The sequence below is a fragment of the Chiloscyllium plagiosum genome, unplaced genomic scaffold, assembly GCF_037043375.1.
Source record: "Chiloscyllium plagiosum isolate Xiang-an unplaced genomic scaffold, Cpla_swu_hap1 HiC_scaffold_22, whole genome shotgun sequence".
NCBI lineage: Eukaryota > Metazoa > Chordata > Chondrichthyes > Orectolobiformes > Hemiscylliidae > Chiloscyllium > Chiloscyllium plagiosum.
The window spans coordinates 63380956-63407854 of NW_028270160.1; the positions used below are offsets into that span (position 1 = coordinate 63380956).

General features: G+C 39.7%; 1 protein-coding gene across 6 annotated transcripts in view; it reads left to right on the forward strand.

Moving 5' to 3' along the window:
* LOC122561011 (myopalladin) overlaps nt 1–26899 on the forward strand; it is a 311619-nt gene that overhangs the window by 221770 nt on the left and 62950 nt on the right. For all 6 annotated transcript variants that reach the window (XM_087999125.1, XM_043712278.2, XM_087999126.1 and 3 more), the window contains exon 11: nt 25125–25781. In XM_087999125.1, coding sequence (XP_087855251.1) covers nt 25125–25781 — 657 coding nt within the window. The remainder of the gene's footprint in view (nt 1–25124; nt 25782–26899) is intronic.

Below are 26899 nucleotides of genomic sequence, written 5' to 3' on the forward strand. Positions count from 1 at the left end.
AACATTAACAATATTTGACCAAGTCTGAGCTTTGGGATTGAGGAGAGACTTTAATAGAAGCTCCCCATGATTGTGACCACACGTCAGATAAAATGTGGTCAGAAGCTACTGAATAAAGAAAGATATTTTGTGTAGAATCCCAATTTAATACCCAGCACTGTGGCTCAGACAAATAGTTGGGATAAAGGTTAATGAGAATTTCATCTGCAAACTCTATTAAACATGCCAATAATAAACCTGAAGGATTTGACATCCTGATGTTAACTGCAGCCTCAAGATATGAAACACTAATGTACTGAACTAAATTGTTCGGATGAAAATAGACTAAAACACTTCTTTCAACATTTATAATTGAAATGATTCTGTACGTCAGTATGTCCAAGGAACAGCACTCAGGAAACATGCCACAGGAACTGGACGCTAGTTCATATAATTCTATCCCTGTTTTTCTGAGATTAATTGTCCAAGTAATTTAATGTCTTCACTAAAGGTAGGAATTAGCATGAATATGTTGAGTGCTTAAAACATAAGGCCACAAGATTCAATGCCAAAGCTTTGCTGATTTCAACATTATGGAATCCAGAATACAACAAAGTGATGGGGTCCACTCCCTATAACTTGAATTTCATTCCATGTCAATCCCCTTGTTATGACAAGCACCCAGGCACCCTGTGTATTTGCTGGAAGATTACAATCAGTCTGTCCACCATCTCTAGGTTGACTTTTTAAAAAAAAAACAATATGTTAGGATGCACCCCATCAGATCTGGGGAATAATTTGTCAATTAGCCTCATTAGTTTCCTTGTACATTTGTTTCCCCCTCTAGTGACAGCTACTGTGTTTATTTCTTCACCCACCCCGACCCTTGGTTATTTAATATATTTTGAATGGTACTAGTCTCTTCTTCAATGAAGACTGAGAAGATATTTATTCAACTCCTCTGCCAGTTTCTGGATCTCATTATTTTCCCATTCTTATTCTGTAAAGAGGCCCTTTGTTCACTTTGGTCTCCCTCCTCCTATTTGTATATTTAAAGAATCTCTTGCTGTCCCTCTTGTTATTACTTAGCAGTTTACCCTCTAGGTTTATATTCATCCTCTATTTGTCATCTTTTGTTAGTTTGAAAAAAGAAGTTTCCCAATCCTCTACCTTGCCACTAATCTTTATGTATTTTTCCTTTCAGTTTAATGCTATCCCCAACTTCCTTGGTTAATCATGGCTCACTAATTCCCTTCCTAGAAGTCCTCTTCCTCATTGGCAAGAATCTTTGTCAGGAATCAGAAACTATTTTCTGAAACATTTGATTGTTCCTTAGCCATCTTTTCTGCTAAACCTCTTCCCCAATCCACACCAGCTAACTCTGCACTCACTCCTTTGTGATTATCTTTATTTAAAGTTTAGCACCGTTTCAGACCCAGGTTTCTCAGTGTCAAACTGAATACTAAGTTCTACCATGTTATGGTCATGGTTTGCTATAGGACCTTTCACGTTGACATTACTTATTAAACCTGAAATGTCATTACAAATCCAAAATAACCTGACCCCTGACTGGATCCTCAACATTTTTCTCAGGAAAAAGACAACTTGTGGAGAAACTCAGCAGGTCTGGCAGTAAGCAGAGTTAACATTTCAGATCCAGTGACCCTTGTTCACAATGGATGATAGCTAGGAAATGGTGGTATATATGCTGTAGACCAAAATGGGATGGTGACAGCAGTGAAAGTACAGGTAGTTCTCAGATAACATGCATTGCAGCAGAGCAATTTGCTTATAAAGTCGTGAGGATTGGGAGTTTCGAGGATGCTTACCTCAGTTTGCCATAGTGCGATTCCAGTGTGATCATATCACACCAAAGTCTCTGCGCAATTCTGTGCATGTGCCGGCATCAGTGCCAGTCTTTGTGCCGTTCTGTGCATGAGCTGATGTCAGCTGCCGACAGAGCAGCTTTCTGAGAGATACATTGAGAAGCTTCCTGTGAAGTGTACACTACTCCTAGATTATTCCTTTGTTTGAAAAAAAAGGGCCATAGTGACAAGAATGTTAGCAAGAAGCATCCTGGTGATAAAATTGCAGGTGGTAAATATAAGGAAAGGCTATAACACTGGAAGAGCAGCTAGTTATTATGAAACGTTTTGTGTTTAAGAAGAGACTATGTTATATAGCCCGCTTAACAGGAATGAAGGACGATGATGACCATCTGTCCTTGCATTAACAGGATTATTTAAGAGTACTGTGTTAAATTTACTTTTGTTTCATTGATAAATATGATGTATGCCTTCATTGTACTTTGCATTAGACGTTTGGGTGATTTTTGAGCAATTGTGAGTGATATTTTTTGCTGGACTGTCCCTAACCTCACTTTTCCCCATAGGCTCCATTATTTATTCTGAGTGATTTTCTATGAAATAAGATTTCCCTGGAATGCAACTATGGTATCTAAGGAGAACTACTTGTACAAGATAGGTGGAGATAAAGCCCAGAGAGCTCGAGAGAAAACAATAGTGAGCCAGGGACAAACAAAAGCTGATAACGCAGACCATTACCAGGTGAAAATGACTGAAATGCTAGAGCCAGGGATGTATGGGTGGGTAAAGGGTAGGGAACAAAGCATTCAGGCCCTAAACTTATTCAACTCAGTGTGGAATCCTGAAGGCTGCAAGGTCCCCAAGCAGAAAGTGCAATGCTGTTGGAATAATTCCCTGTATTATAATGCCCATAATTCATTCATGCCAATCTCCATTCTTTCTTATGCAGTTTGCAGGAATCTCAACTGTCAGGCTATTGCAGAGGCAGGGGCTCCTTGAATGCCAACTTCTAGATCCCTGTAGATGCAATCACTCTACCCCACCATCCTTGATTAGAGTAAAGGGTCCAATGAATATTCCATCTCCATGATGTGGTGCAATGTCTGTAGCTCAGACTCCAGCTCCTTAGTTTAGGGCTGAAGGTCCTAAAACTGCAAACATGTTTTCTCTGGATCTCTATGATTCCAGCAGCTTCTACATATTGCAACAGCAACCCACCATCTTTCCTGACATCACTATCATATTTAATTTAATTAATGACTCCAGCATCCTTGCTCTTACATTTTGTAATAAATAATTTCTACAAGTTATGAGTCTCAATCTTATACTTAAGCTACTTTTAATAAAAGGAAAATAAAAAGACTTGAGGCTTCAACGCAAACTGAAGACCTTTAGTTTATTTTAAAGATTGCAAATATTTATCAATCTACTCCCCAAACAACTGCTCTCCCTGTACACATAAGGCTCAATCTATACCTTTTATTCTCTCCCACACTCCTCTCATTCTGCAATAACCCTTTCTTAAAGCACCTTTTCCCCATCTGTTCTGAATTCCGAGGTATACTTACAATCTTAGAGTTACTTAAAGCCCCTAATCACATTGACTATGCTCATTACTGACCATGTATTGCAAGAAATCCTTTTCTTATATGGAGCTGTTCAGAATCACTTCATAGCTTCAGTAATCAGTACCTCATCTAGACTAAGAATTTCAGGTGCTTGAATGATAACTGCCAATATAATTAAACTACCTCTTTTAATTAGGCTATTTCAACTTGAAGTCTGTTGTCTGAGTTTGATATGGCAAAAGATATGCCAGTGTGAACCAAATTCCCAGATATATTCGTTCAGTCTACTGAGAGCCTGGTCAGGCTAGGCTTATTTCCTGGGCTACACTTTGCAGAATGAGGGATGATTTGCTAGATTTTATAAGATCATAAATGATCTTTAAAGGTGGATGAGTGCAGAACTAATGGACACCATTTTAAGATTTGGGGTCTCCCTTTTTTGAAAGAGATGAATAACTTTTATCTCTGAGGGTTGTGCGACATAACTCTTTGCCTCAGAAGATGGCAGAGGCAAGTTCGTTGAATCTTTTTAAGGTGGAGGTATATATTCTTGTTAGGCTAGTATATGAAATATCAGAGGATAGAGGGAATGTGAAATTCAAGACAAAATTACATCAGCCATGATCTTATTGAAAGGCAAGCATGCTTGAAGGTTGAGTGGCATATCTCTTCCAGATAGTATATAATGTAGGGAAATATGAACTTGAGACTTGGGCATGAAAAATAGAAAAGCTGGATACTATTTATTTGGAGAGAGATTGTCGAACTCTGTGGTACAGAGGGATCTAGGTGTCTTAGTACCTGAATGACAGAAAATTAGTGCACAGGTACAGCAAGTGATTACAAAGATGAATGGAATGTAATTTATTTTAAGGGGAATGGAATATAAAAGTGAGATTTTTTACTGCAGCTGTACAGGGCCTTGTTGAGGTGATATCAGGAGTACCACATACAGTGTTAGAGTCATATAGCATGGAACCATTTCCTTCGTCCATGCTGGCCAAGTTTCCCAGACTAAACTAGTCCCATTTGCCTTTGTTTGGCCCATATCCCTCTAAACTTTTCCTATTCATGTACCTGCACAAATATCTTTTAAATGCTGAACTGTACCCACATCTACATTTTCCTCTGGAAATTCATTCCACATATGAACCATCCTCTGTGTGAAAAAGTTGCCCCTCAGGTCCCCCTTCAATCTTACTCTTCTCACCTTAAACATCTGACTCCTAGTTTTGAACTCCCCCATCCCAGGATCACTTGGCTATTCATTCACCTTATCTATGCCCCTCATCATTATATAAATCTCCATAAAGTCACCCCTACGCCTCCTATGCTTCAGTGAAGAAAGTTCCAACCTATCCTGTCTTTATAACTCAAACCCCCTCTCCCAGTCTCGGCAGCATCCTGATAAATGTTTTTTGAGCCTGATCTCTTTATTTGGAAAAGATATAATTACATTAGAAACAGTTTGGAGAAGGTTCACGAAACTCGTTGCTAGAATGAAAAGGGTCTCTTGTGAAGAAAGTTTGAATGGGTTAAGCCATGTCCATTGGAATTTAGAAGTATCTTATTGAAGCAGATAAGAACTTGAGGGATTGGGGCAGGGTGGATACCACTTGTGGGGGAGACTAAACTTAGGGGACCCAGTTAAGTATAAGTGCTTACCCTTTTAAAACAGAAGACAAGAAATTTACCTTCTCAGATGGTCACTGGAGGATGGTATTCCCTTCCCCAGAAGATAGTAAAGGCTAGATATTCAATTTGTTCAATCTGCATTAGACAGATTGTTGTTAGACAAATGAGTGTAAGGTTATTGGGAGGGGTTAGCAGACAGGAAAGTGGATCCAAGAGCACAGTTAGATCAGCCATGGTCTTATTTAATGATAGATTTGAAGGGGCCAAATGGTCGCCTCCTGCTTCAGCCAGTTACCATGGAAGCTCACTTTGATGCTCTCTGCTGTAGAGGCCCAGTGTTCAAGATGTCTTTCAGGATCACTCGGCTGTTCAGCAATCTGTGCTACAGCAGCTTACTGAGCTATCATTTTGGAGACGTGGCCATGGTTCCTTGGGGTGCAGGCCTTTTTTCCACCACTACAGGTCCATTAGATTCCTTGATCTTACCTGTCAACCAGCAAGCTCAGACTGCTGTTGTGATGGTCTTTCCTTAAGCTGGACCTACTTGATGCAAAGCTTCAGAATTCAGGGTGCCAGCAAAGTCATCTGCAATCTCCCCCAGTGAAAGTCAGCAGCCTTCCAGCTATAATGTAACCACTGGAGTATCACTGCACAGGGAAACACAGTCAACCAACAGGCATTGAAGGAAGGCTGTGGTGTGGTTAGTTGATTCTGTACAGAATATTAAATATTTTATTTTATAAAATTAGCTTGGAATGGTTATCCTGTGGTGGCTTTTATTTCAGAGTTGTGGTAAAGATGGTTTAGAAGAGGATAAGATATGGAGCTATGTAACAAGGTGAATTTTGTTTCATCACAGGAGTGAGACAGCAATGATGGTTTCAGGAAGAGCCTGTGTGGAAAGTGGGGGTTCTGGCTGCTTCCTTCCTTCTTCTTCCTCCTTCTTCCTCCTCCTCCTGAGATCACCACCAAAATCTGTGCTGGCAAAGGCTGTAGTGGCTAGGTTATGGAGGATACAACAGAAACTACAAATGTATTCTGGGTGCTGGAAAGCTCTTTCAGAGAAGTTGTGCTAACAGAATCATTGCTCAGCATTTCATTTTCTTAGTATTATCACTTGTGGCTCTGGTCATATGAATGCTAGCCTCATATAGTTGACTTGTCAAGGGAAATCATTAGTCAACTGTGAAGTGGATAGCCTTTGTCACCCAGCTGTTTTGTGATGCCTAACTTTTGGAACAATGGCCTAATGTAGAATGAATGCATCATGACTGCCTCCAGGATAGTCACTGTACAATAGCATGACCTGCGGAGCATGGTTGTATACCAACTGCACATGGAATGAGTGGTGACTTTGTGATTTCAGTATATCTCAGCATTGAAATGCTGCATATACAAAGCCAAGTGTGAAGTCAGTGGCAGCCTGCACCTTGGGGAGACCGAGTACCCTGGTGAGGCATGCATATGCTTCATCTACTTATCTCTTTTTAGAGAGAAGACACTGAAATCCCCTCTCCTATTATACAGGGCATCTATCTCCTCTCAGATGCAGCAATATATGTATGGCAGACTGAAAGATATTAGCTATGTTGTATATATTTTGGAAGAATATGGTCATGAAGAAATTGCGAGTCACATTAACGAATGGAGACAAGCCCTTTGGCCTAAACTGGTCCATCCACACTAATCCCATTTCCCTGCACTTGGCTTATATACTTCTAAACCTTTCCTATCCATGCATTTATCCAAATGCCTTTTAAATGTTGTTAGTGTACCCACCTCAACAACTTCCACTGTCAGCTCAATCCCTATGCGTCCCACCCTCTCTGCAAAAAAAAAAGTTGCCCCATAGGTTCACTTTTACTCCTTCCCCTCTAATCTTAAATTGATGCCCTCTGATGCTTGATTTCCCAGCCCTGGGAAAAAAAGACTGAGTGCTTTTGGGCTATCTATGCCTCTCATGACCTTATACACTTATATAAGATCACCCCTCAGTCTCCCATGCCCTAAAGAAAAAAGGCCCTAGCTTGTCCAACTTCTCCCTGAAACCTAGACCCCTTAGTCATGGTATCCTTGTAAATTTCTTCTGCACTCTTTCCAGTTTAATAACATCCTTCCTATAGCAAGGTGACCAAAACTGAACACAATATTCCAAGTGCGACCTCACCAAAGTCCTGTACAACTGCAATATAACTTTCCAACTTCAATACTCAATGCCCTGACTGATGAAGGCCAGTGTGCCAAAAGCCTTATTCATTGCCCTATCTACTGTGACTCCACTTTCAGAGAACCCATGTACCTGAATGCTCAGGTTCCTCTGTTCCACTACACTCTTAAGGCCCTGCCATTCACCATGAAACTCTGACCTTGATTTGACTTTCCAAAATGCAAAACCTCACACCTATCTGTATTAAACCCCATTTGCCATTTTTCCAGCACACTTTCCCAGCTGATCAAGGTTCTACTGCAATTTCTGGTAACCTTCCTCACTGTCCACGATACTATTTTAGGGTCATCTGCAAATTTACTAAACATGCCTTGTACATTCTCATCCAAATCATTGATTTCGATAACAAACAGCAATGGGCACAGCACTGAACCCTGAGGCACTCCACTATAGACAGGCCTCCTGTCTGACAAGTATCCTTTCTCTATTATCCTCTGCTTCCTACCATCAAGCCAATTTTGTATCCAATTTGCCAGCTCCTCCTAGATTCCATGCAATCTAACCTTCCAGAGCAGCCTGGTCCTTACAGAAATCCATGTAGATCATGTCTACCAGGCAAAAGTGAGGACTGCAGATGCTGGAAACCAGAGTTTAGATTAGAGTGGTGTTGGAAAAGCACAGCAGGTCAGGCCTCTATTCCTGATGAAGGGCTTTTGCCCGAAACATCGATTTTCCTGTTCCTCGAATGCTGCCTGACCTGCTGTGCTTTTTCAGCACCACTCTAATCCGAAGACCACATCTACCACCCTACCCTCATCAATCCTCCTGGTCACTTCATCAAAGAAAGCTAACAAATTTGTGAGGCATGATCTCCATGCACAAAGCCATGCTGCCTGCTCCAAATCAAACTCTGTCTAAGTGCACGCATATCTTATCTCAGAATGTTCTCAAGAACTTACTTACAACAGATGTTAGGCTTACTGTCTACAGTTTTTTGCAGCCCTTCTTGAAGAATATAATCTTAACCACCAACCTCAGAGGTGCGTTTGATTCTAAGAAATGGCAGAGATCAGTGATGACCTTGTTTGAGAATCAAACGTATTGCAAAGAGATCCCAAGAATATTGCTGCTGGCTAGAGTGGAGGTGGTAAAAGTGCTTGGGCAGTGGATAAGGTTGAGAGCTCTTCTCCTCTTCCTGTTCTCTCTCTGTGAACACCTTGCCTTCTTATTTGCTGTCTCCTCTCCATCTCCCTTGTGTTGCAACCCACAGGACGTTGCATCTATAACCCCATGACTGGGAACAAGTGCGACTCACAAAAGAAGTGTCTTCCATGTGTAGCATCATTCCCTGCAGACTTTACCAACTGGTATCAATTCCACAAAACATGAGGCACTTCCACAAATTCAAACAGAGGAAAGAAACAACTAATGTGAAAATTGATGACCACTTTAAATAGTGCTGCCAGATGTGGCTCTTTGTGCTGTTAATGACATGTTTAAGAAAGAGTAGATAGTGGCTAGAGCACCAAGGTCACAAATGGTAGACCTGGTATCAGATCAACGTGTGACACTGATTAGTGTCACAAATTTGTACACTTTCAGTGCAGTCACTAAATGCTCACATTAATGTCTTTTCAATAGAGTTAATGAGTCATGAAATGTGCAGAAGTGGTACTAATGCCATTTTGCCACTAAGTTAGTACCTGAAGTGTTACTGAAACAGAGGCCAGAGTTTTGTTTAAAATGCAATTAGATAAATATTTGGGAAGATTTGAGAAGTTATGGAAATGGAATTAGTGAGAGGAAAAAGCAGAGTTTAAGAAGGAGGACATAAGCTCAGCTGGCCTCTTGCACAATTTTGATCATCTCCTTCATTCTCAACTAACCTTATTCTTGTAGAATATTCAATTTGAAAATCTATAAACTCAAGCTAAACATCTGTAGTATTGGCAGCATTTTGGAAAAATGAACATCACTCCTTCGGAATCTGTGCTTACGTTTTAAGCAATTCACATATCCACAAGTTTTATCAACATGTTCATTCCTTTATTGGTAATTATTTCTATTGGACTCTGACATCAATTTACATCCTATTTGCTTACTATGGGCAACAGTCGCAGTGTAGTGAAGAAAAATGAGAGAGTTGATTGGGGCTTTTATTTTGAAGTCACTGTTCAGATCCCAACATTGGTGCACAGCAACTGAAGATCAGCACTGGAGCCGTCAAAGAACAGTTTGGAATCTTTCAGTTCAGAAGATTTTTTAATAGCTCATAGTGTTTCTGTTTTCCTCCCTTGTTCCTATTACTGAGCAGCAGCTTATGAAACAATTGGGTATCATTTCACAGAGGAGCATAAACCACTTTGTAAAGGCTGTCAAAAGAAAGGTGAGTAGTTAAGCGCTGTTTTAAGCAGTTGCTAAACTGATATTGCCTTATGTTTGAGAATAAAGAGCCTGTCTGATATACCTTTCCTTTGCTAAAAATGTGTACGGAGAAGTATAGTGTTTCAATTTAAGGCTACTTTCTGATCCAAAAAATATTTGGCCTGAATATGTATTTGATTTTCAGTCATGTAGCTTTGTAAAGCAGTCAACTAGGTATAACTTTAATTAAAAAAAAGTGAATACTGTATGTTCCCAGACCCAGAATGAACTTCTTGGCTTTGACCTGATGATGGACAAGATATAAAATTGAGTAATCAGTTTGATAAATCTTGGTCATTGGAAAATAAGAGAACTTCTTGCATGTCTAGACAGTACCAGACAGTCTAGAATTTTTGTAGTTGCATAAATAGTTCTGCACAGCTTCTTGGCGTATGTTACTATGTGAATGAAATAATGTAGTATAGAAATGAGCATAAGTAATGCATTTTGGAATATTTTTAAGAGGACAGTGTTTCTAGTCAAATGTAAAGAAATGTTAACAAGGTGTGTAGACTATTGCACACAAGCCACAGTACTCTTTTGTGTGACACTTCTGTGATGTCGGCAGTGGGAGGCCTATAGCTATAATGTGGGACTCATTAAAGCTCTGCAAATATATAGTGCCTCTATTGAAAGAAGTAGCTGGTGAATATAATTCGGGTAGCTGCAAACTATTCTTCTAAAATCAGGAATGAGTGAAGTAAGATAAACTATTTTTGAGAGTTAGATTGGATGACTACTGCAATTTTTCTGACTCTTTCATGGGGCTGTTGCTGGCTAGATCAGCATTTATTAGCCATTTCTAATTGCATCAAGAAAAGACATCGAGACTCTGGGAAAGAGCAACAACATTGATCTTGAGGGTAGAATGGGGAACTGTGGGAAAACATAGAAACCTGTCTCCTACACTTTAGAAAGAATATAGTTAAGGAAGTACATGCCTGAATCATAGACAATATAAAATAACCTAAGAATGTTAATTTAAATAAAGCTATTCAGCAGGCTAGAAATAACAAAAACATTGCAGTTGACATTATGACTGAGGTTAGAGGGGTCACTGTTCTGTTTTCTAGTCCCACTCCTCCACTAGCCATGACAAATTTCAAATTTTACTTGGTGAGTCTCAGACTATTAGATTCAATACTAAGAACAAGTCATTCACGTTTCTTTAGTCAACAATAAATAATTGATTTATTACCAGAAAAGCAAACTTACACAAATGAAAATGTAAAGATTATATTATGCAAATTATTTCAAAAAAATTAATGCACATACATCTGAGGAGAAACAGAAAATTGAGAACCCTGCAAAACAGTAATTTGAAAGTTCTTTGGCCAAGTAATAGTTAAACCTGGAGAAAAAGTGTAAGTTACAGAACATTCCAAATAGTGGCCTGATTTTGAAGCTATATCCATGCACACAAGTTGTTGGTGATGTTGTCTTCCTGGAACAGATTTCAAGAAAATCCTCTTGGATTTTTGGCAAGAGCAGCACAGTGACTGCCTCACAGTCCCAGCGACCTGGGTTCAATTCAGGCCTCGGGTGACTGTCTGTGTGAAGTTTGCACATTCTCCGTTTCTGTGTGGGTTTCCTCCGGGTGCTCCGGTTTCCTCCCCCAATCCAAAGATGTGCAGGTTAAGTGAATTGGCCATGCTAAATTGCCCATAGTGTTCAAGGATGTGTCGGTTAGATGCATTAGTCAGGGAAAATGTAGAGTACTAGGGTAGGGGAATGGGTCTGGGTGGGTTACTCTTTGAGGGTCGGTGTGGACTGGTTGGGCCAAATGGCCTGTTTCCACACTGTAGGGATTCTATTCTATTCTTCAGGAACTGTCCCCAAGTAGGAAAGATTTTCGTCGGGTTTTCAGCTTACACATGTTGCTGAAAGGAGTTGCAAAGAAAGAGGGAGAAAACCATGGGCTATTGCCTCTCTCATTCTCTCTTACTCTCTCATTCTCTCTTACTCTCTCATTCTCTCTTACTCTCTCATTCTCTCTTACTCTCTCATTCTCTCTTACTCTCTCATTCTCTCTTACTGAGTTCAAAAATACACTTGCCTTCTTCCACTCACAAACTAAGCCATTGCTTCTTTTTCTCAAAGTTGTTTGGATTGATCTTCCAGCTCTTTGCAGGTGAAATGTTGTTGCTGTTGTATCTGTTTATAATGTGTCCTTTCGTTTACAAGTAAAAATTATATTTACATCAGTCCATGTAATCCTTTTAAAAATAATAATATTTGGACTCTTCTCTTAACAACCAAGTGTGAAGTACAATTAGAAGCTGAAATGGGGCCACAAGAAGGATGAGGTTGATGTAATAAAGGGATGTGGTACCATGTAAAGTTGGTATTAGTTATGAGATTCAGTGGGATGTTTGGGTCAATGGTAGTTTCGTTATTAGCACTGATATCCGAGTCAGAAAATTAAGTCCAATCACACGGCAGAAACATAAGTGCAAGAATTCAGGATGCAGTGCTTCACTATTGGAGGTGCTATCTTTCAGATGAGATGTTAAACCAAGATCCTGTCTCATCTGATGTAGATATTAGAAAATCCACAAAACTGTTTTAAAGAAGGGTGGGAGAAGTATTCCTGGCCATGATTTATTTCTCAATCAATCTCACTAAAATAAATGTCTTGGTCATCATTGCTGGTTTTGAGATTTTGCTGGACACAAGTTGGCTGTTGCGTTTCCTATAAAACAACAGTGAATACTGTTCGAAAGTGCCTCATTGATTGTAATGCATTTTGGGATACCTTGAGTTCATGAGGGCTCTGTTATAACTGGAAGTCTTTTTAGAAGAGGGTTCAGTGTGCATACTTGGAGGTTAGATCATTGAAAGTATTTAGAGGAAGTAGATAGATTTTTGAAATACTAAACAATTGAGGGCTATGAACATCTCGGACAAATGAGGAGTTGAGGCCTGGGCTATATCTGCCATTCTGTTTCAAAATGGCAAGATATTATTGAGGGGCTGAGTGGCCGACTTCTGCTTCTGTTTAAATTGTTCTTAATGAATTGAATTCAAACTGAATATTAGAAATTATAAGGAGGATGGTATGAATGGTTGATTTTGTAATGGATTTAAGATTGTTTTATACTTGTGTTGATGCTACATCCAGCATCAGCAGTCCGACATATGCAGTTTCACATTTGAAATGCAGCATTTCTGAGTACGTCTATTGATTTTTGCTTGATATAGGACCCACAGGACGTAACTACAAAAAATTAGTTTCCTGTATTAATATTGCGAAAGCTTGCTGCCTTATCCTGACAGTATGGCCATATGTCGTCTTTTTCATGAGATTCATAGTCACTGGTTCCTAAAGCTTGGGGCTGTTTACACAATGAAGCCTCTAACAGACCCGACATGTGCATCTGTAGTTGGCTGTATTCCTATGGCAACATTTTTCAGTCAAGTAGAACCTTTAACATATGTAAACATCTGTCAACATGTCACAGACACATAATGGAAAAAGCATCTACATAAAAGGACTACAATGCTTGTGATCAAGGAAATGCAGCTGACTGAAGACACACAACAGTACAGATACATCTTCAATCAATTGTTTACGAAGTATGGCTGTGTGAAGTAAACTCCCCTTAAAAGATTCGGCCTCCAGCTATCTTCAAGTCACTGATCTTACAAATTAATAATCAGTGGACTCAAATTTATTTTAATTTATATATACATACAAACGAGCAGTTTTTGTATACACAGAGTAAAATTGTTGGGAAAATAACTGCAAGTTTAACCGACACAATATTATTAGTGTGTAAATAACCTAACAATTTGTGGTGAGGAAGAGATATATTGTGAGATGCAAATTGCTTGAAAGTTTGCACCACTCAATTGTTTGCCTTAAGCTGAGCTCACTCTCAATTCTTCTTTGAGTTTTAAGGAATTGCTGTTGAAGCAAATTAACCACAGAAAAGACAGAGTTGATGCTTCATGATCTATGTATATTTTTAATTACAAAATTTGAGTTCCTGGACCAAAACTCTCAGTCCATAAACAATTAAAATCACGATGTTTCATTCCTCAGGATAAGAAATTGTTCCTTGAGGTTTTTAAAATTTTTCTTTTCTGACTCTTGTTTCCTCTCAATCTAGTTTGCCTCCACTTCATATCGCTGTTTAAAACTGAAGTGACTATAATTCACTCGATTTCCTCCTCTGGTATTCCTCTGTTCCTTTCACAACCCACAACCCTTAAATCTCATTTAGGAGCTCAGTTGTTGGCCTCAGCATTAAGCAACATTCTCGAAGCTTTCTTGCCCTCGTCACACTGTTACTAACTCAAAAAGCCTTTTCCAGCAAATTAAACAACAGAAACTGTGTAAGCTGAAAGGTGGAGAACAAAGTCATAACCTTGCCACAAAATTCCCTGTTCCAGTAAGTTCTGGGTAATCAAGTTTTCAAAATGATAGTCCGGCTATGAAAATGAACTGAATTTGGTCGAATTTGTCTGTAGTCGCAATACTTGTATTTGTTCTTGTAACTGCAGGATTGCACTGTCAGATAGTGGCCAGTTTATTTATAGAAAAACATGGATTGTTTTCAATTAAAACAGAGTTTAATGGCCGTACACTGAGCAGCCTTTCTCAAAGATGGTGTTGGTTTTTAGTTTCACACAAAGGTCAGCAACTCACTTGAAGCTGTAACTGTGGCAACAGCAGAATAAAGTGGCATTCATCTTAATCTTGGAGGATACAGGTGAATTATTGCAGTCTAAAAGATTTTGGATGAAACTAGCACCTGCAGTAATTAGGAATAGTCTCAATAGGATCCTCCCATTTAAAATACAAATGTCATCAGGTTATAAAGAAAGGGAGCTTACTATCCTATTTACGCAGTATCAGAATAACTTTGTTTAATTTGTCCTTATGTGTTTGAGATCACAGGTTTGGAAGGTACAGTTAAAGGGAGCTTGATGAGTTGCTGCAGTCTATCCTGTAAGTGGTGCATACTGCTGTTACTGTGAACTATTGTGGGGAATGTTGAAAGTATCAAATATTGAAGATGGTGAATAAGCTGCCAACAAATCAAGCAATATTATCTTGGATAATGTTAAGTTCCATGAGTGTTGTTTGAACTGCATTCTTTCAGGCAAGAGGGGAGTATTCCATCACACTCCTGACTTGTGCCTTGTGGATAGGCTTTGGAGAGTCAGGAGGTGCGTTACTTGTTGTAGAATTCCTAACCACTGTCATGTTCTTATTGACAGTGTTTATATGGATGGTCCTCATAATGGGTGATCCAGTGATGACAATACTTTTGAATGTCAATGGGTGATCGTTTGATTCTTTGAGATGTTTACTGCCTTGAACTTGTTACGAAGTTATTGTGATGTAATTGCCAATTGATTCACACTGTCAATAACATCTTCCTTCACTTTGCTAATGATCACAGTCAGGCTGATTGAGACAGGAATTGGCCACACTGGACTTACCCCGCTTTTTGTGGACAATACATACTTAGTCAATTTTCCACATTGTCAGGTAGATACTAGTATTGTATTGTAACTGTACTGATATAGTGACTAAGTGTGCAGCTAATTCTGAAGCACATATCTTCAGCATTACAGCTGTGATGCAATGAGGTCCTTTTGTAGTATCCAAATATGCTAATGCTTTTTCTTGATATCATTCACACATTGCAATTTTCTGAAAAGCAATTTTCTGATTGGGAGGACCTCAGGAGAATATTGAGGTAAATCATCATCCACTTGGCATTTCTGGCTGAAAATGATTGCAAATGTTTGAGTTTTGATTTTACACTGATGTGTTAGGCTCTGCCCTCATTAGAGCCCTCATTAGGCTCTGCCCTCATGAGCTGCCTCTTCTGGTTAGTTGTTTAATTACCCAGCACTATTCCTGACCAGATGTGGCAGGACTGCAGAGCTTTGACCTAATTGTTGTGAGATGGCCTATCACTGTCTATTGCATGCTACTTCATCCTTTGCTGTAGCTTCACCAGTATGGTACCTATTCTTTATATATGCCAGGTGATGCTTCTCGCATGCATACCTACATTCCGCAATGAACCAGATTTGCTGGTTTGCTGATCATGATAATGGATCTGCTAGACCATGGGATCACAGACTGTGGTAACTGAAACAGTTAAAATACTAGCTGAGTAAAGATTTCAAAAAAATGATCATTCACCATGCACAGACATGATACTACAAAGGTCTCTCAAACTGGGGGTGTATTTCCTGAAATTTTAGCTGTACGCCTGCAGTTTTCTATCATTTGAAATTAATTGCAGTCACTAAGAAAACCCCGGAGTGTGTGGCCTTGAATCCTCGGATGCATGGCTCCAGCTGGAAATTCAAAGTTGAGCTTGGAACGAGATAACCAGTTCTTAGGCTGTTCTGGAAAGCACAAACACACTCTATAAATGTGTTAACTTGCATTAAAATATTTATCTATTGAAGATTATTATGAAATACAATTTTTTAAGCATTTTAGTGGCATACCTATTTGACAAACAGAATACATTCTTGAAAGTATCAGAATATCCAATGTATTGTAATGGTGCAGGAAGACTGACCTGTTATTATCCAGTCATTCTTACCAATGCTGTAACTACCTTTCACAGTTACCCTGTTGAGGGCCTTACGAAGAAGGGGGAGAGTCTAAAAAAGGACAGTTTTAGAAATTAATTAGCTGATACAGTATTTTTCTCAACATTTCAAGTAACAATTCAAAAGGTGCTTCCTGTTGTATTTGTTTCTTAATATACTGTAATGTTTTCTATACTAAACTTTAATCAAAAAATGTAACATGTTATTCTGAAGCCAAACAGACAGCTAACTTGAAGTAACCAATGTCAGTTCCATAAAGAGAGACTGAGTGAGTGTTTACATAAACTGTGAATTTTGAAATTGCTGAAAGGTTTATTGGTTATTTGAACATTTATACTTGGAATCCTGACACCAAATTTTCTATTCCTGTGGTGATGACTGGTCTGCACTGTTCAATGTATTGTGTTCCCTCCCAGCCTACCCTACGTGTGAACGTTGCCTAGGTTACTTTTAGCTTGAGGTCTAATCCAGGTACACAGGTATTAACAAAACACTCGTTGGCAAATCTAAACCTGCGTTAAACCTGCAGGCAAGGTGGGTTCTATCGGTTAATGTTAACAATTGAAGCATGGAGCCAAACACCAGTTTTGTGATTGATCAGCACAATTAAACTGTTATCAACAAGTAAATATTACCTTTTCTTTTATTGGACCCAAGCAAACAGCATTATCAAAAGCGGAATGTCTGCCGGCAATACAGAACATTGAAGTTAGTTTTGTTTACTTTTGGATTATGCCTGTTCATAGTGTTCATTGTTTGTTCATTAAATTATTTAATACAAGAGTCTTAGAAGCTGAAAAGTTAGAAAATTGACAAGACATTTTCCTTATTTAAAAATCTGGGGTAATTGTCCCCTGATTCTCTTACGCATGCACTTGGCAGGTACTGCCCAAGCTCGCGCCATAGATTTTCTGATTTTCTGAACCTCAATAAATAAAGGCTGTGCTATTGTTCTGTCAGTCATTTATTTTTCCTTTTGATAACTGAACTTGTTGGGAAATTAATATGGCGTTTGTTCATTGAGGAATTCTGATGTTCTTGCAACATTACTTTACTTACTATCACTCTCTAATCTCAGCTACCAGGCACTATTAATCATTCTCAACTCTCATTTATCAGGCCCATCAATATGAATTTTTTTTAGCACAAAATAATGGCAAAGCAGGAAATCTAGAGTTAAAACTCAGAAAATACAGCAAATATTCAAATTGAGATCTAGGCCCCTTGAAGGGCTTCTCAGTCTCTGGATCGGTCAAAGGAACCACTAGGAGTACAGTCTGTTTAAAGCAAGGTTACCAGTTTAATAAATTAACAGAGCCTGCCGCGGATTTGTCCAGCAACATGGAGGTTAAAAGCTTCCATGTTCCGTGGAGAAATGGCACAATTACATTCGAAAATTACACATTATTTATATGTTTTTAAGAAACAGTACAGCCTTAATTACAAGAAAAGACCAATCACATATAATAAGGTGACACGATTTACAGCAGGTTAATCCAATGATATTTCCTGGGAAACAGATTGTTATATGTACAGTATCACCCCATGTTTGCTAGTGGAGAAAGAAACCAAGCTAATGACCTGGAATGTCTTCCTTGATAAACTCCTAGTTTGGCCTGACCCCCTCAGGAGAAAGCACCTGGAAAGGCAGGGTTTTCAATCTGGGGATTGGTAGTTGTTGTAGTTTGGTGTGTTCCATTTCACTTTCAGAGAATTTGTGTGAGTTGCCAAAGGCTTAAGCAGCAGTGTGAATTGTTCTGGAGAAGCTGCAACTGAGGTAGGCAATTCTGTCAATTTGAAATCTTTGACCAGCAACTCAAATAGTTGGCTTCACATATTTCTTTTGTGGGGACAGATTGGTATGTGTCTTCAGTCCTTTTGGTGTCGATCGTGAGACTGTGCAGATGAGAAGTTCTCCATGCTATATTGCATTTCTTTTTCTAAATGGGCACAGTTCTCAGTGACAAGAAAGTCTTCAAATACAGCTTCCTGTACTTTGGTTATACGTTGTTATCTTCTCAAACTGAAGATGTTACCTTTGTGTGACATCTATTTTGGATGCCATTTTCATTGACACACAGTGCTTCACTGCTGACACCATTACATTGAACAGCCAACACAGCTCTGTTTCATTCTATGGATATCAAAAGGCTCCCTACCTTCCAGAACAGGAGTCAACATAAGTTGTGTAGTTTCAGTACAGATCAGTTAATTTTTCTGCACAGCAAAATGTTGCAGTGGTACTTTGTAGACTCTTACACGAGCTGTGTTAAATGCTTTAAGTCAGTTGAGAATCCTCTGTAACTGAATGGATCCAAGAGGAAGACACTATTCTGCAATCTTCCAATATTTCCCAATACCAGATATTACTCATTTGTCCTCCTACTTTATTCCATCCACTGCTACCTATCCTGCCAATCTTTTGAAGATTAAAAACCCTGACCTCACAAGCCATTGGTAATTCAACCTCTGCAATCAATTCCATGTCTCTTGCCCACACCTCCACTGGATCCAACTGCCTGCTCTGGCCTGCAGTCTAGTTATTAAGTCCCACTGTCACACACACCTTATGTTAATGTGTTATTAGCATCGGCCCAATCTTGACAGTTCATATCTAGCACTGTGAAGGTTACTGGCTTCTTTGAAGTAGGACAGAAACCCAACATGGGAAGCTCCTCAGGGCTACCTCTTATCTTAATAAAGAACTGGTGTCATGGAGTAGTAAATTAGCATAGATAAAGGATTAGCTAATTAATGAAAGGCAAGGAATTGGGATAAGGCATGCATTTCAAGATAGCAAACTGGAGTGCCACACGATTCAGTGCTGGAGCCACAATTATTTACACCAATTGTTAATGACTTGGAAGATGAAAGTGAATGTGCTATTGCTGAGTTTGTGGATGACATAAAAATATGTCAGAAAGCAAGTGATAAAAATGACACAGAGTCTACAGAGGGATATAAACAAAAACTTGGCAGTGAATAGACAAAAACTTGGCTGATCAAGAATAATCTGGGAAGGAAGAATAGAGGAGATTATTGTTATTTAAATGCAGCTGCATCACAGGGATTTTGGATTGTTGGGCATAAATCACAAAAAAAGCTTAAAATTCAGCAAGTAATACGGAAGACAAATGGAATGTTGAGCTTTATTTCAAAGGGTATAAAGTATAAAAATAGGGAAATCTGCTGAAACTGTACAAGGCTTTAGTGAGTAGTTTTGATCCCTTTCTTTTATCTAAGGAAAGATTTACGGGCATTAGAGGCAGTCCAGAGAATGTTCCTGAGGTTTCTTGGAATCCCTACTGTGTGGAAGCAGGCCAGTTGGCACATCAGCTCCACACCAACCCTTTGAAGAACATCCCACTGACACCCCCCTTCACCCCCAATCCCTCCAACTCCCTGCATTTCCTATGGCAAATCCACCTAACCTTGACATCCCTGAACACTACGGGCAATTTAGCATGGCCAATCCACCTAGCCTCCACATCTTTGGCTTGTGGGAGGAAACCGGAGCACCCGGAGGAAACCCACACAGACATGGGGAGAATGTGCAAACTCCACACAGACAGTTGCCAGAGATGGAATGAAATGAGGTCCCTGGCGCTGTGATGCAGCAGTGCTAACCACTGAGCCACCATGCCATCTATAAGTTGGTCCTGGGTTTGGGGAGGGTGGGGGGGGTTCTTAATAGGTTGAATAGCATGCAATTCTGCCTCTCATTCTAAAATCGAATGAGTAATCTTATTGAAGCATTCAAGATTCTGAGAGGCTTAACAGGGTAGATGCTGAGAGGTTAGTTTTCCTTGTGGGAGAATATGGGACCAGAGAACATAATCTCCATGTAGGGGGCTACTTAGTTATGACAGAAGTGAAGAATGTTTTCCCTGAGGGTAGTGAATCTTTGGAATTCTTTTACTGAGAAGGCTGTAGAGGCTGAATCTTTCAGTATATCCCAGGCTGCGACAGACATATTGTTAATCAGTAAGAGAATTAAGATGCGGGAAGGTGGAATTGAGCATTATCAAATCAGCTGTGATCTCAGTGTAGGTGGAGCAGACTCACATGGGCCAAATGGTTTACTTCAGGTCTCACATCTTGTAGTCTCAAGAGTGATGTTGTACACAGCCGTATAAAGTTCTGCTGTTATTCCACAAGAGGGCTGGAGGTGAAATTTACATTGTTGCTTTATTCTATCTCCTAAAACATAATTAAGTATGAATTGAGGAATAAAAATGATAATTAGGTTCACAGGATGGCAATCAGTTAATTGGAAAAGTGATTTTTTTGAAAAACTTACTTAAAACCAGCTTTTGGAATCTTGGTAGAAAAATGAGAATAGAAATCAGGGAGTAATGACTGAAATATAAGCAAAGACATTGGTAGGTATTTTTAATCAATTTGTTCAGACAGATTATGAAACATCTCTAGAGCAGGTAGAACTTAGGCCACCTGGCTGAGAAGTAGAGACACTACCAATGCTCCACAAAACCCCTAAAAAGATATTGTAATCTTGACACTGTCCTCAAAATGAGAGTACTGAGTTTACAAGTTCAGTGTGATTTATGTGCTCTGCAGTGTTCTAATGGAATTCCAGTTGGAAACACGGTGTGGTCCATTTAGTTTAGTTTTCAATCTGTTTGATTTGAGTCTGTATCATTGTGTATTGATTGAAGAGTAAATCATGGGCTAGTCCTTTCATTTAATATATTCAACATTATTCTGTTGAGGAATAACATAACAAAAGCATGGAGATAGTTTCTTTGCAGAACTTCTTCAATTTAATGACATTGGGGAAGGGAAGAGAAGAGATATCACCTGTTATCCACCACTGCTAAATCATCCATGTTTCCATTTTATAACGTTTTTACATACAGAGCCTGTTCAGGGTAGTACAACAACACCAAACACAAACAAAGACAGAAATTGCTGGAAAAGCTCAGCAGATCTGTCAGTATTTGTGGAGAGAAAACAAAGTTAACGTTTCAGGTTGAGTGACCCTTACTCAGAATAAGGACCAGATACATATTACGTTTCAAATGCGAAATGTTGTTTACAGATATTTTTGAATCAACCTATTCAGAGATGTTATTACATACCTTTAGAATGAGTGGGACTGGTACATGGGTCTCCTGGCCCACAGTACTGACACAGCCACTGCACCACATAATCAGGTGAGAATCGATATTTTATTTTCTAACTAACTTGTTCAGAGATGTTATTACACCCCTTTGGAGCAGGTGGGGTTTGAACATAGGCCTCCTGGTTCAGAGTGGATTCGAATAAGACACACATGTTTGAAAGTCTAGTTTTAATTGTTTAAATCCAATTGATGACTACCATCACTTACTCATGTTCTGAGAGATGATGACTTAGCACTCAAGTGCTGATTCGAAGCAATCCTTGCGGAATAAAAGCCTCATGGACCCATTTCTACTGATGGCATGGAGTGTTCTGACTGACGCACAGTGAACATTGTATGACTGCTGGGCACAAAGTTTGACGGTGCACAGATTCTTGAATGTATCAGTAAAGGTGAGAGGTTCTTACTCTGAGATGGTAAGAAGTTCCCTCAGCATTCAGCCTTCTCTTTTACAGTAGCTGATGCTGCTCTGCCTCACCCACGCTAATCCAACTTCACACCAAGGAAGATTCCTAACAAAATGTCTGTGACTAAGCACTCCCTTTTCGTTGGTGCTTTATTTCAGGTGTTGTAGCTCAGCAATCATTCATTCGTAGTGTTCTGACACCAAAGCTCTGACAGTGACTGTCAACTGCACATTCGTACAATATTATGTTGATTTTTTAAAACTTAAAGAAAAGTTGACTTTCTTTCACATTTAATTTCTCTTATAATTTTAATGAAATAGGTATCACTAATTGGTGTTTGTCACCATTTGTTACATTTATGAGAGTTATCGCTGCTAATGTGCATGGTCCTTGATGTCAGTCAGCATAGCCTACTCATTTTAAATGAGGTGCTCAGAAAATTTCCAGGGAAAATATTAATGGACTGTTTGTGATGTCTTTACAATCTGTTCCAGAAAGTCCTCTGGTGAGTATCAAAAGTCCGTTTCAGCACAGTAAATCTCAAGCAACAAATGAACATTAAAAGCTGAACACAGCCTTAATTAATGCTCAAAGCTCACAGCAGTGATATATTTATTCAGCTGGTTACTGTTAGGAGAGTGCACTAATGGTAAGACTAGCCACTAAACTGTATGCAGCCTCTTCACATGAGTGCTGGCAGAGAATTTAATTTACAGTCTGAATCTCAACAAAGCGGCTGACTGTGTCTCACTTCCTTGAAAAGGTCTAAACAGTGAGGTAAATGGGTCTTGAGTTGCATGGTTGTGTCATAGACTCTTTAATACCTGAAGTATATTGGAACCATTGGTTGACTTGCAGTTACAATGTCAGGGCTCTTTTGGCACACTGGTAGTGCCCCTATATCTGAGCTAGGAAGTCCAGGTTCAAGTCCTACCTGCCCTGGAAGTGTCATGTGTGAACAGGTTAATTAAATTTTGTTTTTTGTTTTAGCATTTTCGACGTTGTGATGGTTTAAGCTTGACTTCTATAGAAATTAGCCAGTTTTGAATTGGAACAACATTGCAACAAGTGTAAGCCATTCCACACCTCAAGCCCATTCCACTACCATTCAATGAAATTGTGACTTCGCCTTTACAGTCACTTTTGCCTCATATCCCTTCGTACTTTTGCAAATCAATCAACTTTTTCTTTAAGGAATTAGACTGCATATCAGCTTTGATTTCATTGAATGTCAGATCAAGCTTGTGAAGTGGAATAGGCAACTGTTGCTCTTTCCTGTGGTCCACTCAGATACCTTGCCTTTCAATAAACAAAACATTTCTGTATGCTTCACTATTCTTAAAAATTTCTGACATTGTCCACTTCTACAAGAGACCAACTATTTTCTTTGAACCCAACATCTAACCCTTTGATCCCCCACAGAGTACCTCAATGCCTCAGTATGAGTCATGCTCATGTCCCACTTTCCTGAATGCTTTCAATTTGTGACGTATGCATCAGCCTAGTACACTGCAAGAACCTTGTTAAATATATGACTGTCTAAGCTGTGAAGATCAGAAATAATCTTAGCAGCAATAAAAGAGTTTTAAAGTTGGAGACTGTGAACCCACGTTTTGATTTGTTTAGATAACAGGCAGTTGTGGTGACAGAATGACCACACCACTTGTTCGATGGCACCAGTAAGAGGCCCAAACAACTTTTGTGGTTATCGCTCATTATTGTGGGATGAACACTGGGCATAAATCCAAATCAAAAGTGGGGTATTAATGGGGAGAGGTGGGTGGATGGAAGAAGTAGAATTGGTGGATCAGCAGTAAATGGAAAGATTCTTGGGGGCTGGGTGTAGCACAGAAACCAGTGGGAGAGCTCCTATTGCCACATTTCTCAATGGCCCATGAACATGAAAGATCAGCTGGTCCGCGCTAACTTCATCTGGATGAATGGCACACCCTGTTGAATGGATCAAAAGAGTTGTATGTCAGTGTAGTATAGTTCAGTTTTGTGGGAGAGCATACTTATGTAATTCCTGAACTGTGCCAAAATTGCAGACATCAATGAGAATGTCATAACATAATAATACATAACCATGTTTTTGTTCCTAATCCAAAAACGGTGTTGGAAGTCATCCCAGGTAATCCTCAGGTGGTTTAGGGACAACTAATGAAGCATATTAGGTGTATAATTAAATATGAGATGTTGCTGTTTGGCTTACTGTTTAATAAGAAAGACTTGTATTATATAGCATGTTTCCAAACTGCAGGACCTCCTGCACTGTTAATATGGCTAATAAAATATTTCTGATTTGTAGTCACTGTTGTAATGTAGAACTTTCTCAAAAAAAACTTTGTAATTTGATATGTGGATCGAATACTAAGATAAATGTTTCTGTGTTGTCCAGTGCGTTAATTGGATCAAAAACTTGATTTATGTTAATTTAATTTTTAAATTAACCTGTTTGGAGATGTTACTACACATCTCTGAATCAGGTGGGACTTGAACCTGGACCTTCTGGCTCAGAGGTAGGGACACTACTGTTCGGCGGCACAGTGGCTTAGTGGTGAGCACTGCTGCCTCACAGCACCAGGGACACGGGTTCGATTCCAGCCTCGGGCGACTTGCTCTGTGGAGTTTGCACATTCTCCCTGTGTCTGCATGGGTTTTCTCCGGGTGTGCTGGTTTCCTCCCACATCACAAAGATGTGTAGTTAGGTAGATCGGCCAGACTAAATTGTCTATAATCTCCAAGGATGTGTAGGTTTTCTGGATTCACCATGATAGGTGTGGAATTATGGGGTAGGGTAGGGGGCTGGCTCTCAATGGGATGCTGTTCAGAAGGTCAGTGTAGACTTGATGGGATGAATGGCCTAATTCCACACTGTAGGCATTCTATGATTGCATCAGAAGAGCCCTTCAAGATTTGTTAATTTTTTTTGTCTTACTCTTTTCTATCCAGAAGTGTTCTGACTCACAACTGAACAGTTTCCTTTTCCCATCATTAAAGCACCCCATTTCCAAATTAATTAATTTACATGCAAAGCCCGTCAAGGACAACACAGACCGCCAATGAGGAGAAAGAGGCAGAGAAAGAGGGAAATATTTGTATTAACTTTATATTCTTCGTGCTTATACTCTTCAGCAATAAGAGTGCAATTTTAGACAGAATTTAACTCACAGCTCTGATCCTGTTACCTGGGAACAGTCATTGTCATTAAAACAAGGACTTTTATAGCAGCACTGGGATGGAGCATTTCATCGTTGGAGAGGGGCTGCGTGACATTGTGTTGTTTTCTTCAGAGTAGGAGATTTGTGTTAAATCTGCATATCTGTGCCAGCTGTTTGTACTTGGATTTAACTCATTGCCTTGTTCTTTCTCTTGTTCTTTGTGCAGTGATCCTGTCCATTTGCAACAGCTACACAGCCAGGTCCTACAAGAACAACAAGAAGCAATCCTACAACAATCTGCGCAGCAGTCCTCTTCTATGTCTTCCTCAGTGCCAACTGCATTTCAATCTACCATGAATCTTGTCAGTTCTACTCCTCAATCATCCGTGCAATCAAGCCCATCTAGCAGGTCACCAACTCTGAAAAACAACCAGCCCCAGTCATTCAATTATACTCGGCCAAAGCAGTTTGTTGCCACTCAGAGTTTTATGCCAGCTGCTGTCCGAAGTCATTCCCCCTCACTTTCTCCTCTGCCCATGCTGAATAGGGTATCTGAAAGAAAGCAGTATAGTGAAGAGAATTACTTCGGATTTCCACTCACAGCAGCATTTCAGAATCCTGATAAATATCCTGGTCCGAGTTTGTCATCCCCACTCTCACACAGTTTCTCCATCAAGAGTGCTACAGGACAAGCCACTTCTTCTCCAGTTCTTTCTCTGCCAACTTCTCAATCTCGGATTGTATCACCAACTTCAATTAATGCTGGCAACTCCTGCCCAAGTCCAGTTCAGAATCCTGTGGCTTTCCTCAGCTCTGTACTACCATCATTGCCCTCTGCACCATCTACCAATGCTATGGGTCTTCCCAAGAGTGCTCCAGCAATGTAAGTGTCAGTTACAAAAATGTATTACAACTGTGTGATTCAGTGTGGGAAGATTGGGAATTGGGACATGAAAGCTTGTTCCTCGAAACTACTATGTAAGGGAATTGTGAGGCTAGATTCTCCATCTGTCAGTCTGCTTTAATTGAATTTGATTGAGCATGTGTTCTGTTGTTCTCTTGTGTACCCCCTTCTCAATCATGGAGTCCATATGATCATAGAATGATCACAGCATCGGAAGATCATTTGGTGTTTCCTGCTTGGGACAGCTCTCTGACAGCTAGAATGCTAATCAGTCCTACTCTATAACCTTCTCTCCATGATCTTATACATTTATTGCTGTCTAATAGTCATAGAGTCACACAGCATGGAAACAGACCCTTCGGCCCAGACCCTTGTCCATGCTGACCAGGCTTCCTAAACTGAAGTAGTCCCATTTGCCTGGGCGTGGACCATATCCCTCTAAACCTTTCTTACCTATGTACCTGTCCAAGTGTACTTTAAATGTTGAAATTGTACCAGCCTCCATTACTTCCTCTGGCAGCTCATTCCATGTACATGTCATCCTCTGTGTGAAAAAGTTGCCCCTTCGGTCCCTTTGAAATCTTTCTCCTCTCACCTTAAACCTGTGCCCTTGAGTTTTAGACTCCCCCACCCTGGGGAAAAGACCTTGCCTAATAACTATCCGGTTTGGTTTTGAGAATTGAATCTGCCTGCTCCATGTGTGCAAGCAATGCATTCCGGATCCTAAACATTTGTGGCTTCAAAAAGCTCTTCCTCATGTTTCCTCAGGTTCTTTTGCCAATTATCTTAAACTTGTACACTGTATTCCTTGGGACCTTTATCTATGTTGGAACAGTTTCTCCCTGTCTGTTCGGCATGCTCTGTTCCTCAGGCCCTCTGCCTATATAAGAAAGTTTCTCCCTGTCTATTCCTGTCCTTTTACTGTTTTTCCTGTCTGACTATGGTTCCGTTTCTGTTTGGAAGCAGAATATTAGACCCCACTTCTGGCTAATTACTGCTTGTTTCAGACAGATGATCTCACTTTGAGGGAGCCCAGCATTGTCTCAATTGTGGGGTATGTGGAGGTTAACTTGTCTCCATGTGAGGACAGAATAGGA